At 40.3% G+C, this 14,847-nt stretch overlaps 1 protein-coding gene across 1 annotated transcript in view; it reads left to right on the plus strand.

Annotated features, from left to right (window-relative positions):
- The window catches only part of CWH43 (cell wall biogenesis 43 C-terminal homolog), a 49,962-nt gene extending 44,465 nt beyond the window's left edge, over positions 1–5,497 (plus strand). Inside the window, exons 14-15 of the mRNA XM_055587460.1 lie at positions 1,276–1,431; positions 4,981–5,497. Coding sequence (XP_055443435.1) covers positions 1,276–1,431; positions 4,981–5,059 — 235 coding nt within the window. The 3' untranslated portion in view covers positions 5,060–5,497. The remainder of the gene's footprint in view (positions 1–1,275; positions 1,432–4,980) is intronic.
- The last annotated feature ends 9,350 nt before the right edge of the window (positions 5,498–14,847 follow it).

Genomic DNA, 14,847 nt, shown 5'->3' on the forward strand with positions numbered 1-14,847 from the left:
TGTCTTCCTCAATTAGAATGGAAACTCTATGAGGGCAAGAAATTTGTTTTAGTCACTGTTTGTTTCCAATACCTAGAACAATGCCTCCATGTAGTAGGGGCTTGATATATATTTGTTCTTTGAATAATGAACAAATGAATATATTTGTTCTTTGAATAAAAGTCAGACTGAAGCTGACTTTTAAAGAGGCAAACTATAAATAAAATTAATTCTTGGCTGTTCATGGTTCCCCCATTTTTCCATCTGAGCTTCTGATAACTCTTTGGATAACATCTACAAAGTGCTTTGAAATTCCTGGAGAACTGAAAGCTTGAAGCAAAAGCAGGATGTACATTTTTTTCCCAGACATTAAAAATGTGCAGTTTTTCAGACGTTGCTGTTCAATTGCTAAGTCATGTCTGACTGTTTGTGACCCCAAGGCCTGCAAGCACTCCAGGCTTCGCTGTCCTTCACCATCTCCCAGAGCTTGCTCACACTCATATGCACTGAGTAAGTGATGCCATCCAACCATCTCATCTTCTGTAGCCCCCTTCTACTCATACCCTCAAATTTTCCCAGCATTGGGGTCTTTTCCAATGAGTTGGCTCTTTGCATCAGGTGGCCCAAGTATTGTAGCTTCAGCTTTAGCATCAGTCCTTTTGATGAATATTCAGAGTTGATTTCCTTTAGGATTGACTGGTTTGATCTCCTTACTGTTTAAGGGACTCTCAAAGAGTCTTCTCCAGCACCACAGTTCGAAAGCATCAATTCTTTGGCAGTCCAGTTCTTTGGACCACCATAAAGAAGGCTGAGCGCTGAAGAATTGATGCTTTCAGCCATTAAAAATCTTTTCTTTAGATGTTTAATTGTGAATGAAAATGTGCATGTGATCTTTGTAGTTTTTTTTTAAGGTAAAAAAGAATTTAGGACTATGCTCCTAAATTCTGGAGGATTTTGCTCCTAAATTCTCCAGGAATTCTGGAGAATTCCTGCTACTGACACAAAACAATTATGTGAGAGGCAATTTGTATATATAGAATATTCGTTAGTTACTATAAAAAAGTAGAGTAAGGTTGCCAATTATGTTAATTAAATCTATGCGCATGTTCTTTATTCATTTACATCATAAAAGAAATATTTTGGTAAACATTTAGAGTAATAAATCAAGTTCATTCTAGTGATATACAGAGTTAGAAACGGGAAACTGACTTATTAGTGAAGGTATTATCTGCCAGATCTCATCAGATTTCAGTATGATGATAAAATCTTTACAAACCATTTCTGTTTCTGCCACAGATTGGGTTACGCAAGAATCTCCCACGCTGAACTGAGTGACTCTGAAATTCAGGTAGCTAAATTTAGGATTCCTGATGACCCAATTAATTATAGAGACAACCAGAAAGTGGTCACAGACCATAGGGAAGTTCCAGAGAAAATTCACTTCAATCCCAGGTGAGTGAGTTCCTTTATGTGAACTAGAGCTATGAGCTCATGCATCCCCTCTAGGGACCTAAATAGTACCTCGCAGTGAGCTACCAATTAGATTCTAGAGGTTTATTCACATAAGGAGCTCCTGGTAAACTTTATAACATCTCACTTGGGCTGAAGTTATGGTCCCTGCTCTCTGAGACAGAGAAACGTGCTGAAGTCCCAGCCTCAGGCACAAATGACCACATGGTACCATACTATCACCATTGTAACAGCTAATATTAAAGTGTTGCTGCGTCCCAGACCCTCTTCTAGGTGTGTTGTGTGTTATCTCCATAATCCTCATTGGATCGGTCTTCTTGTTATGCCCATTTTGGAAGTAAGGAAGCTCAAGCTGAGGAACATAATAGAACTGCACCAGGGTTACGTTTGGAGAAGGAAATGGCAACCCACTCCAGTGTTCTTGCCTGGAGAATCCCAGGGACGGGGGAGCCTGGTGGGCCGCCGTCTATGGGGTCGCACAGAGTCGGACACAACTAAAGCAACTTAGCAGCAGCAGCAGCAGGGTTACGTGGCTAGTCAGTGACAGAGCCAACAAACGGGAAGGAGGCCTGTTGGCATCACTGGGTGCTGTGATTCTCAGTGTTGGCTGCACTAACATTCACCTGGAGGGCTTTTAATAACTCCCTCTGCCTGGTCCCACCCCAGACCAATTCATTAGAACTTCTTGATGATACCTGGGCTTTGGGTTAAAAAAAAAAGCCTTTGCAGGTTATTCTAATGTGCAATTAAGATTGCGACTATGGAGAATGGATCATTCATTTCCATTACAGATATTCCACCCTGTGAAACATATTGGGTGCCATTTAGTTTTAAATAGAGGTTATCTGAGAAACTTGTTTGCAGAAAAACATGTGGTTTGGAGTAAGTACTTTGTGCTTCTCCCATGACTGGGTAATGAGAGGCAATATCTGTCTCAAAGCAGGCTCAGAATGAATCATATATTCAATACATTGTTAGTATTACTTGACATTTCTACTACTTTTACCAGTTAATAGCTATAGAAACATCTCAGACCTCATTTTGTATGGGGAAAAATGACATTTAGGTATTCTCTTTTTTTCCCTGGTCTCTCCTTACAAGACACAACTGTACGATAGTGTAGGCAGGGAATTTAAGGAGAGCTCTAGCCCAGTCTGGATTTGCTTCCGTCGCTGTATTTGACCTTGCCCTTTGTAACTGCAATGTGCTTGTGAAGAGCATGGGCCCGGGGTGAAGCTGCCCAGTTGTGAGCCTCAGTCATTTCAGTGAACAGCTGGGCAACTGTGGACAAGTTGCTTAACTTCTCAGAACTTCAAATCTCATTTGCAAAATGCGAAAAACAGTAGTGCCTGACTCTTGAGGTTTTTTGAGCTTTGAATGACACACAAAGTTCCTAAAATAGTGCCTGGTAAATGCTTCAGAGCCAGTAGCTGCAATGGCAGCAACAATATTTGTAGCAGTAACAGTAGGAGTGAAATAGAAATCTTCCCTCCTTTTGTTGACTAGGTGAAAGCTGCTCAGTCCTGTCCGTATCTTTGTGACCCCATGGACTATACAGTCCATGGAATTCTCCAGGCCAGAATACTGAAGTGGGTAGCCTTTCTCTTCTCCAGGGGATCTTCCCAACCCAGGGATTGAACCCAGGTTTCCTGCATTGCAGGTGGATTCTTTACCAGCTGAGCCACCAGGGAAGTCCAAGAATACTGGAGTGGGTAGCCTATCCCTTCTCCAGCAGATCTTCCTGACCCAGGAATCAAACGTGGGTCTACTGCATTGCAGACGGATTCTTTACCAACTGAGCTATCAGGGAAGCCCTTTGTTGACTGAGATGACTTCTTAAATGGAAGCTCAAAGATCTGGGAAGAAAAAAAAATTTTCCTGTTTCCTTATTCTCATATTAGGAGTGTTGAGAAGTCCAAATAAAGTGTTTTTGGCTAATCACAACTGCAGATTGGTCCAAGCCAACTGTGAAAGGGTTTGATCTGCTTTCTCACTCAGTTTAATTATGAAAATAACAGAAGCATAAGTAGAAGGCCTGCTTTAAGATTTCTTATTATAAAAATGTGTACATATGAAAATTTATAAAATAGAAATAGCCAAAGAATACCAAGTTTAAAAAAATCCCATTCCTTAATTCAGCAAATAGTCATTGAGCATCATGATGCCGGTACCATGTTAGCATCAAGATGTGCTGAAAACTGGGGACAGAGTGGTGAATAAGACCACATATTTGTCCTGTGGAGCTTATGTTCTAGGGGGAAATCAGCAATTCAAAGATTATCACTGGTAATATTTTTGGACACATCTTCACTTTTTTATATGCATATGTATCTATATATATATACACACAAATATATATGTATATGTATCTATATGGGCTTCCTGGTGGCTCAGACTGTAAAGAATCTGCCTGCAATGAAGGAGAAGTGGGTTTGATCTCCGGAATAAGGAAGATCCCCTGGAGAAGGGAATGGCTACCCACTCCAGTATTCTTGCCTGGAGAGTTCCATGGACAGAGGAGCCTGGAGGGCTATAGTCCATGGGGTCACAGAGTCGGAAATGACTGACTAACACTTTGACTTTTTGTATATCTATATATCACCAAACTTTGTAAATTTATGAAGCATACATATGTGTATATGTTCATTCTATTTGTTAATCTAATTTTTTTCATCCAAATAGTATATGATGAACTTCCTTCTATAAAAAAGTACTCTTCTGAAAATATTTTTAATGATTGCATAATATTCCACTATATGGCTATACCAAACTTAGTTAACCAATTGGGTTTTTGTACCTTTAGTCTTTCATTATTACAGAAAGTCTCCAAGGGACTCTTTACATCTTTGGGTACATCCTTGATTACTTCCTTACTACTTGGTCCAGTTGTGGAATAGTAAAAAGGTTATGCAAAATTTTAATATCTCTTATTTTTGTTTTGTGATGTCAAAGTATACAGATCTCCTATCTCCTACATTATTGAGGTTATTTGGATATTGCAATCACTGATGAAGAAAAGGGAGTCATGGCTTCCTTTCCAGTGCCTTTTGTATTTCATCATACCCACCAGAGCTATATAATTACCTAAGTATTCATTGGTAAAGTAAATCATTAATTTGTAGAACCTGAGCACTGTAGAAGACTTCAAAGTTGCAAATGTACCAAAATAGATTTTATAGATCCATACATGTAACATGAATAACTTCCTTTCAACTGTAAAATGGATATTATTCCAACTGGGATAATATCCAGACTTATTTTTCACAAATATTATCAGCCAATAATTCTTAAACAGTTGTGTTTGTGGACTGATCTGTAATCATGGAATGAGGACCTTGAAGGTTAAACTTAATATGCCTTTTCCAGAGGCATGAATCCTTTTTTCCCCCTATTCATTTGCTGTTTTATAAATTAATCACATCTCTGCAGGTTTTATGATAGATAAGTAAGCCACAATAGATTATGGTTGAAATTTTACATAAGAACCTAACTTTTGGATAGTGTTTACTTATCAATTACTTTTTTTTTCAGATTTGGATCCTACAAAGAGGGGCACAACTTTGAGAACAACCATCATTTTCATATGAGTACTCCCAAATACTTTCTATAAACTATTTAAAACAAGAATTCACTGACTGAACAAGCCCAAGGAAGAGAAAACTATTATAAGAAGAAGAGATGAACTAAAGTGGGAAGATACACACAAAAAACCCCCTCAATTTTGGAAAAATACAATATCTACCCAGTGGGAAATTCTATCAGTATAATGTATGTGCTAAGTCGCTTCAGTTGTGACCGACTCTTTGCAACCCCATGGACCATAGCGCGCCAGGCTTCTCTGGCCAGGCAAGAATACTGGAGTGGTTTGCCATGCCCTCCTCCAGAGGATCTTCCCAACCCAGGGACTGAACCTGAATCTCTTTTTTTTTTTTTATTTTATTTTTTTTTAAACTTTACATAATTGTATTAGTTTTGCCAAATATCAAAATGAATCCGCCACAGGTATACATGTGTTCCCCACCCTGAACCCTCCTCCCTCCTCCCTCCCCATACCATCCCTCTGGGTCGTCCCAGTGCACCAGCCCCAAGCATCCAGTATCGTGCATTGAACCTGGACTGGCAACTCATTTCATACATGATATTTTACATGTTTCAATGCCATTCTCCCCAATCTTCCCTCCCTCTCCCTCTCCCACAGAGTCCATAAGACTGTTCTATACATCAGTGTCTCTTTTGCTGTCTCGTACACAGGGTTATTGTTACCATCTTTCTAAATTCCATATATATGCATTAGTATACTGTATTGGTGTTTTTCTTTCTGGCTTACTTCACTCTGTATAATAGGCTCCAGTTTCATCCACCTCATTAGAACTGATTCAAATGTATTCTTTTTAATGGCTGAATAATACTCCATTGTGTATATGTACCATAGCTTTCTTATCCATTCATCTGCTGATGGACATCTAGGTTGCTTCCATGTCCTGGCTATTAAAAACAGTGCTGCGATGAACATTGGGGTACACGTGTCTCTTTCCCTTCTGGTTTCCTCGGTGTGTATGCCCAGCAGTGGGATTGCTGGATCATAAGGCAGTTCTATTTCCAGTTTTTTAAGGACTCTCCACACTGTTCTCCATAGTGGCTGTACTAGTTTGCATTCCCACCAACAGTGCAAGAGGGTTTCCTTTTCTCCACACCCTCTCCAGCATTTATTACTTGTAGACTTTTGGATCGCAGCCATCCTGACTGGCGTGAAATGGTACCTCATAGTGGTTTTGATTTGCATTTCTCTGATAATGAGTGATGTTGAGCATCTTTTCATGTGTTTGTTAGCCATCTGTATGTCTTCTTTGGAGAAATGTCTATTTAGTTCTTTGGCCCATTTTTTGATTGGGTCATTTGTTTTTCTGGAGTTGAGCTGTAGGAGTTGCTTGTATATTTTTGAGATTAGTTGTTTGTCAGTTGCTTCATTTGCTATTATTTTCTCCCATTCTGAAGGCTGTCTTTTCACCTTGCTAATAGTTTCCTTTGATGTGCAGAAGCTTTTAAGGTTAATTAGGTCCCATTTGTTTATTTTTGCTTTTATTTCCAATATTCTGGGAGGTGGGTCATAGAGGATCCTGCTGTGATGTATGTCAGAGAGTGTTCTGCCTATTGAACCTGAATCTCTTATGTCTCCTGCAATGGCAGGCGGGTTCTTTACCACTAGCACCACCTGGAAGCCTATCGATATAACATATGTTGCTAAATACAAGCATTTTTCCAAATTGTTTTTCTTAATTTTTTAAATAAAAAAATAGAATGTGGGGTAATCTAAGGAAGTTTTACTGTGAGAGAGAAAATAACAAAAATGTCTTAAGTTTTTAATCCTTAAAAATAGGAAATGGATTTTTTTTTTTTTAATGAGCTGGAAGGATTACTTACAAAAATCAAGCAGCCTTAAATCCCTCTTGGGACAAAGCAGGGGGAAAATCTTTAAAGATTAAGTCTAATTGTTAGAAGAATACTGTGTACATACAGCTGCTGAGTCAGCAGCTGCAGCATGCCTATCGCCATCCTGCCCTGAGCTATGATAGAATCGTGTCTCTACTCTGTATTTACATCCCTTCCTGGCTGTACAGGACATACTCCCTTGATGTCTCTACTCAGGGCACACTCCATTAATGTCTCCAGTCAGGCCACCAGCTGTCAGGGAACACATCTCTGCATACAGAGGGGTCCCACAGAGAATTTTCTTTCCACTGCCAAGCAGGTGGGTGATGGGGAGAATTCAGCCCAACAGCATCATCTCCACAGGGTACAGTGATTTGAGTGTTGCCTAGGAAGGTACACATACATCTTAGAACTGGAGAGGACCCTGCGTGTTTGATATTTGGGAGCAGAGATAAAGATTATAAGAGAATTTCCAGAAGTTCGATGTCACAACCTAAGGAGGTTCCTTGGATCTATTTAACTGAACAGTATTGAGCACATGGCCATATGTGAAACATGATGTCGCTATGATGGTTTTAAAAATATGTCCACAAGTGATTTGGTACTTTCTTCGAAAGGTGGGACCTAATTGGCCTCTTTTTGAGGGTGGGGTAAACTTAGTGACTCACTTCTTTTCTTTAAAAAATTTTTTTTAAATTGGAGGATAACTACTTTACAATGTTGTATTGGTTTCTGCCATACATCAGCAGAATCAGCCATAGGTACAGACATGTCCACTCCCTCTTTAACCTGCCTCCCACCCCCACCCACTCCCACCCCTCTAGGTTGTCACAGAGCACCAGGCTGAGCTCCCTGGACTATACAGCAACTTTCCATTAGCTATCTTTTTTACGCATGGTAATGTATTTCACGGGTGCTCTCTCAATTCATCCCACCCTCTCCTACCACTGCTATGTCCATAAGTCTATTCTCTATGTCTAAGACTCTATTCCTGCCCTGCAAATAGGTTTATCAGTACCATTTTTCTAGATTACATATATATGTGTTAATATACGATACTTGTTTTATCTCTGACTTACTTCACTCTGTATAACAGGCTGTGACTCACTTCTGGTGAAGCCAGGTGCCACGTTATGAGCAGCCCTGTAGAAAGGTGGGGATGAATCAAGGTTTGCCAACAGCCGTGGCAATGAGTCACCTTCCACCTCCAGCACCAGCTAAACCTTCAAATTGTATTTCAACCCCTGTTCACATCTTGACTGTAACTCACGAGAAACCCAAGTCTAACCACCTGGCTTAGCTGCTCCTAAATCTCTGACAGATAATAACTGTTGTTTTAAAGCCATCTGTGCTTAGGTCTTCTTCAACTTATGATAGGGTTATGTCCCCCAAAAACCCATGTAAATCAAAACTGCATTTAATAATCTAACCTACCAAACATCATAGCTCAGTCTATCTTAAAGGTACTCAGAGTTTTAGCCTACAGTTAGCCTAGAGTTGTGCAAAATCACCTAACAGTGGTTAGATTCCAGACTGAGTCTGAATGCCTGAAAACCAGGAGTGCTGAGGGCTTGAAAAGGTCAGTGTTCCAGCTCAAGTAATCAGGAAGGAAGAAAAAAGGGTGAATTCCTCCTGCCTCCACCTTTTGTTCTATTTTAGGCCCTCAATTGATAGGATGATGCTCACCTAACACTGGAGAGGGCAATTTAGTGTGCCCATGGATTCAAATGCTAATCTAATTCAGAAAATGCTCAAAGACATACCCAGAAATTATATTTACTTTGGGTACCCTGTGGCCAGTTGACATGTAAAATTAACTATCCCACTGACATGACTTGGGTTGTTTTTTTTTTCAATTGTGGCTTCCTGAGGCTTGTCCCAATTCTACTAAGTAAGACTTTTTACTTTAACAAGATCCATAGGTGATATGTGTTCACATTAAAGATCGAAAGTCCCTGATTTTGGTGGCCCCGCAAAATCTCAAACTCTGAACTGAGATGAAGGTGATTCTTGATGGCTCATGCCCCTTGACACCTGGCAAAACAAGTAAATAAAGTAAAATACGATGAATAATCCTCTTTTGAGGAAGATAACAGATCTCAAAAGATTTCAATAAATAATTTTTTCATATACAATGTCTAGTACACAGTCAAAGATGACAGAGCACATAGAAGATAAGACACCATAATCCATGATCGGCAGAAATAACAGACGAAAGGAAACAGACTTACTGATGTGGATTCCAGCTTGTGGATGAAGCACAAGCTGCAATCAAGATTGCCAGGAGAAATATCAATAACCTCAGATATGCACATGACACCCTTATGGCGGGAAGCGAAGAGGAACTAAAGAGCCTCTTGATGAAAGTGAAAGAGAAGAGTGAAAAAGCTGGCTTAAAGCTCAACATTCAAAAAACTAAGATCATGGCATCCGGTCCCTCATGGCAAATAGATGGGGAAACAATGGAAACAGTAAGAAACTTTATTTTCTTGGGCTCCAAAATCACTGCAGATGGTGACTGCAGCCATGAAATTAAAGACACTTGCTCCTTGGAAGAAAAGCTATGACCAACCCAGACAGCATATTAAAAAGCAGAGATATTACTTTGCCGACAAAGGCTCATATAGTCAAAGCTATGGTTTTTCCAATAGTCATGTATGGATGTGAGAGTTGTACCATAAAGAAAGCTGAGCATCGAAGAACTGATGCTTTTGAACTGTGATGTTGGAGAAGACTCTTGAGAGTCCCTTGGACTGCAAGGAGATCAAACAGTCAATCCTAAAGGAAATCAGTCCCGAATATTCACTGGAAGGACTGATGCTGAAGCTGAAGCTTGAATACTTTGGCCACCTGATGTGAAGAGCTGACACATTGGAAAAGACCCTGATGCTGGGAAAGATTGACGACAGGAGGAGAAGGGGACAACAGAGGATGAGAAGGTTAGATGGCATCTCTGACTCAATGGAAATGAGCTTGTGCAAGCTCCAGGAGTTGGTAATGGACAGGAAAGCCTGGCATGCTGCAGTCCTTGAGGTTGCAAAGAGTCAGACATGACTGAGTGACTGAACTGAACTGAGGTATGGGATTTATCAGATATAGACCATAAAGCAACGATGCTTCCCGTGTTCAAGGGCTTAAACGCTAAGCTTGAACATTCCAGCAGGAAAATTATACTTTTGTAAAACTATGCAGAGTGACACAGCCCATTTGAAAAAGAAAAGTTCTAGGACTCAAAAATACTATAAAAATACTCTACAAAAATACACTGAAATGAAGAATTCAGTGAACTGCTTTAGCATCAGAACCATACAAATATCTGAAGAGCTGGGAGATAGGTCTGAAGGCATTCAGGTTCACCAACGGAAGGCTCCCATGGAATAAGGATAAGGGGAAAATTCCAGCGCAATTGCTTAACATTTGCAAAGACACTATCTTTGTTCTCCATTTAAACAGACACATATTTAATAATCTCTTTATACCTTCACACCATAGTGTGCTTTGTGCAAGTATACATCTTTAACTAGTTGTAACAAAAAGTTCATGGAACCCTGATAGTATGTAATCCCCCTTAACCTGATAATGATCATTCCAATGCAAGTCCAGAAATTCAGAGAACCTCTAACTAGCTCAGCCTTACAGATGCTTGCTGTTGCTGAATCCTGGGGTAAAGTAAAGGCCCCAATGTTTTGAGTGGGGTGAGGATGTGGCTAACCACAGTTTCTCTGATGACTGAGCCCTTCTGAGAAGACTCATCTTGGAGTAGGAGGCTGATGCTGGTTGTAAACTGGGGTAGGGATGGAGAGGGAAGGTTGCCATCCTGAGACTCAGGAGACTGCTTTGGCGACTTTGATAATGTAAATGCACTTGAAATGATTGGTAAATGGGTATAATATGTCAATCCAGCAAAATATAATATGTTTTTAGTTCTCCTTACTTTAAGGGTTTCTGGGGAAATCTATAGACCTGGCTCCTCTTCACATCCAGCTTACTGGGTAGAGAAGATATACAGATTCTTTATGTTTGCACTGTTTCCTAGCAGAGTAAAACACAATATAAAGTTTTCTGGGTTTTTTTTTCCTAATTTGTTTTTTTGAAATAACAGAAAATCTCTAAGGGTAACTCTGTAAACATTTTCTAACATTTCTGGCAATTTTTCACCTACATTTTTTCTTTCCTTTTAAAGACTGAGCTTGCAAGCAAGACAACAAATGCGTTCCCCCCCCCACCCCAGATTCCTTTTAAATTTAAGATGAGAATATACTTGTTTCTTGAATAAGCCCTTAAGGGAACAGGTACAATGGATTGAGTGTTTTTGTCTTCCCCAAATTCATATGTTGAAATCGTAACCTCCAATGTCATGGTATTAGAAGGTGAAGTCTTAAGAGGTCATAAGGTCATGAAGGTGGAGCCTGCATGAAAGGAATTAGTGCCCTCCTAAGAGCCAAAGGAGTGTTCTCTCTCTCTTGCCTCCACCATGTGAGGATACAAGGAGAAGAAAGCCACCTGCAAAACCAGGAAGAGGCTGTCACCATACACTGGATCTGCTGACACCTTGATTTGGTACTTCCCACTATGTGAGAAACACTTGTTTTTTAAGTCACTCAGTCCATTGTAATTTGTTATAGCATCATTAACTGACCAAGAGAACAGGTCTGATAATACAGTGACTGTACAGTCTATAGATTGAAGAGGATAGAGTCCCATGTGGGGAACGGAAACACCCAAATCTCTCCCCCTACTTTACAGTGGACATATACTCTTAACAGCCAGTGTCTCCTCCACTCTGGAGACCAGGCTCTCCTTTTTTTCCCTGCTTTCTCTCCAATCGATTTTCTCATTTCTCATTTGTTTTTGAATTCTACTATACTTTTTAAATGATCAAGTGGATTCTGAGGATAATGGAAGAGAATAGAAATAAGAAAAGTGCTGACTTGCTGTATTGTGGAGTGGTAAAGATAAATACCACTGTATTGTAGAGTGGTAAAGATTAAAGATAAAATAAGATAAAATTTATTTTATACAGCTGGGTCAGTAGTTATTTCAATTTCAGTGTATTTGGGAAGCATCCGATTATTTTAGCCATAGCTTCTTATGAGCTAATAATTTAGTCTCTCTCTCCCTTTCTCGCTGTCTTAGTTAGAACACTTTAATCAGTACCAAGGAACTCTGAATTAATGCCTTGAGCTACCTCATTATGTGAGTAGCTAATAGGAGCAGTAACACAGTCAAGTTATTTCAGAGTAAAGACATTAAAGAAGACTCTAGAAGGGGAACCACCTAGTCAAACATTGACTGATAACACAAATAATCAGACAACCTTAATAGACTATAACTTTTCTCTGCACTCAATGCGTAGGCATAAGAGGCAATTCCTAAGAACATATGCCCCTTTCAGAATCCTGAAATTGATAATCACAGGGCTGGAAGGGAACCTAGAGATCATGTAAATTAGTTCTCTTTTCAGATGACAAAATGAATTCAGAAGCTAGGTGCCTACACAAGGACATAGCTAAGTAACAGAAAAGCTGAAACAAGAACACAGTTTTCTTGACTCCCTGGTTCAGCACTGTGTGTTCCATACAATATCGCCTCCTATAAAATTTGGGATTGAGAGGGGAAATATTTCCAGGGTATATCATGAGTATCTGATGGACAGTCCATGCTTCTACACCATAAAAACTGATGCACCAAATTGAGTTATGTCTGTCTGTCTGCCACACATCTCTAATCACAGATGGTGACACAATCCTGGACTCACCACCCTACAGGGACATTCCTGACCTTCCACCTGCATCTCTGTTTCTCCTTCCTTTCCCCCCAGGCACCAGAATAGGGCCTATATCACTGGTGGAGGAGATTCCTTTCCCAACCACTTTTTGGACCTCATTTCTTCCTTTCATTCTATTCATCCTGCTCTCAGCAACACCATAGAAACTCTGCTTGACACACCGCCCCCCACACACCCTACCCCACCATCTTGTTGAGACACTCTGAGCAAAGGTAGTCCGAACCCATTTGCTGGCTAACTTCATCACCAGCTTTGCCTGGCTGGCTGGTTGTCTGTTAGAATTCTTCCTTTCCTCTCTTACTATCCTTTACTAATCTACTCCTCCAAGGTCATTCCCTTAAGAAGGCAGGACCTTGTCTTTGTTGGAGGCTGGTGGATAGAGACTCAAGATCTCTCTTGTGGCCAAGAACATTTAGCTCCCTCTGCTCACAGCTGGGCTCCTTCTTTGAGGCAAGTGTCCACCTCTGCCCAGCTTCAGATACAGTGACTTTTTTGAAGAATTAGGCCAACACTTTACAAATATTTTGATGTATGCAGCCCTATAAATAAAAAAAAAGAGCATACACTCTCAATATATTTACTTATAACTTCCATACATGTACTACTATTAACCCATATGTTAAATATAAATAAAACTTAATTGATCTCCAATATTTGGGGGAAAAAATATAAATTGTCACAAATACTCTTTGCAGATTCTCCTTCCTCCCACCACTCCCCAGAACTACTGAAATGGGCAGTGGATGCTCTGGGATCCACACCTGGGATGAGTCTGTGTTCAGTAATAGTAATAATGATTACTGCCACATTTTGAGCCCTGACTATGTACCAGACATGACAAGTCTTTACATAAAATGTCCCACTGAATTTTTTTTTTTTTTCCACACCATTCAGCATGTGGGATCTTTAGTTCCCTGACCAGGGATCAAACCCAAGCCCCCTGCAGTGGAAGGGCAGAGTCTAAGCCACTGGACTGCCATTGAAGTCCCCCACTGAAATTTTGCAGGAGCTCCATGTGGTAGGCACACTCAATTCCCAGGTTAATGTTGAAGAACTGAGGCTTAGAGGTGCTGAGCTCTGCCCAACGTTGACACTAGCAAGAGGCAGGGCAGAATTAAAGCCAGGTCTCTCTGACTTGAGGCACACCTTAGGCACTGAGCTGTGCTGCTTCGGGGATGACAGCAAGCTTTTGAGGTCTCTGCTCTGTGCTGAGCACAGGGAGCCAGGACACAGCCTCTGCCCTCGTGAAACTGCCATCCTACTTGGGGTCTGACATCCTGGAGGCTCCCTAGATCTTACTGAAAAGGGTTTGATCAGGCGGAGTGTATGTTATGAGGCTTAAAAAAAAGTTCACAGCATAGAATTGGTTGTAGAAATTTTAAAAAACTTTAAGATGTACAATTATGCAGTATTACAGCACATTTGGAACTCTGTTGCCTCTATGTCTTGGAATCTTATCATTTATAGCTTTATTTCAATGGGAAAATGTACTCTATTGAAACACTCAACTTATAAGCTTTTTAATAAATTAACTTTTCATGATTTTTTTTTAAGAGTTTAGACTTTCCAAACAACATACTAAGACAAAGTTATTATAGCATTTAAGAAAGATCAATGAGAAGCATTGATGAAATTTTCAGATAATTAGAATACCATCTTTGAATACTCTGGTTAATTGAGATCATTGCTTCAAAATACTCTAAGGTGAATATAGTCATTGGAAAAGAAATAACTCCCCCAAATTCCTTAATGAAATAAATAAAAGCCTGATGGCATATTCTTTTCCCAGCTGGAAATAACATTAATATCCCTTACTCACAAAGCCCTGCTCCTGCTTCTAAGTTGCTCTGTGCAACCCCATAGACGGCAGCCCACCAAGCTCCCCCGTCCCTGGGATTTTCCAGGCAAGAACAATGGAGTGGGTTACCATTTCCTTCTCCAACGCATGAAAGTGAAAAGTGAAAGTGAAGTCGCTCAGTCGTGTCTGACTCTTAGCGACCCCATGGACTGCAGCCCAACAGGCTCCTCCATCCATAGGATTTTCCAGGCAAGAGTACTGGAATGGGGTGCCATTGCCTTCTCCGCACAAAGCCCTAGCTCCCATCAAAATAAAGAGCTAGAAGCTGAATGTCTTTCTCTTCATTTCTACCACAGATACCTGACGGCAATTGACTTTGCAT

This window comes from Bubalus kerabau, chromosome 7, assembly GCF_029407905.1.
Source record: "Bubalus kerabau isolate K-KA32 ecotype Philippines breed swamp buffalo chromosome 7, PCC_UOA_SB_1v2, whole genome shotgun sequence".
NCBI lineage: Eukaryota > Metazoa > Chordata > Mammalia > Artiodactyla > Bovidae > Bubalus > Bubalus kerabau.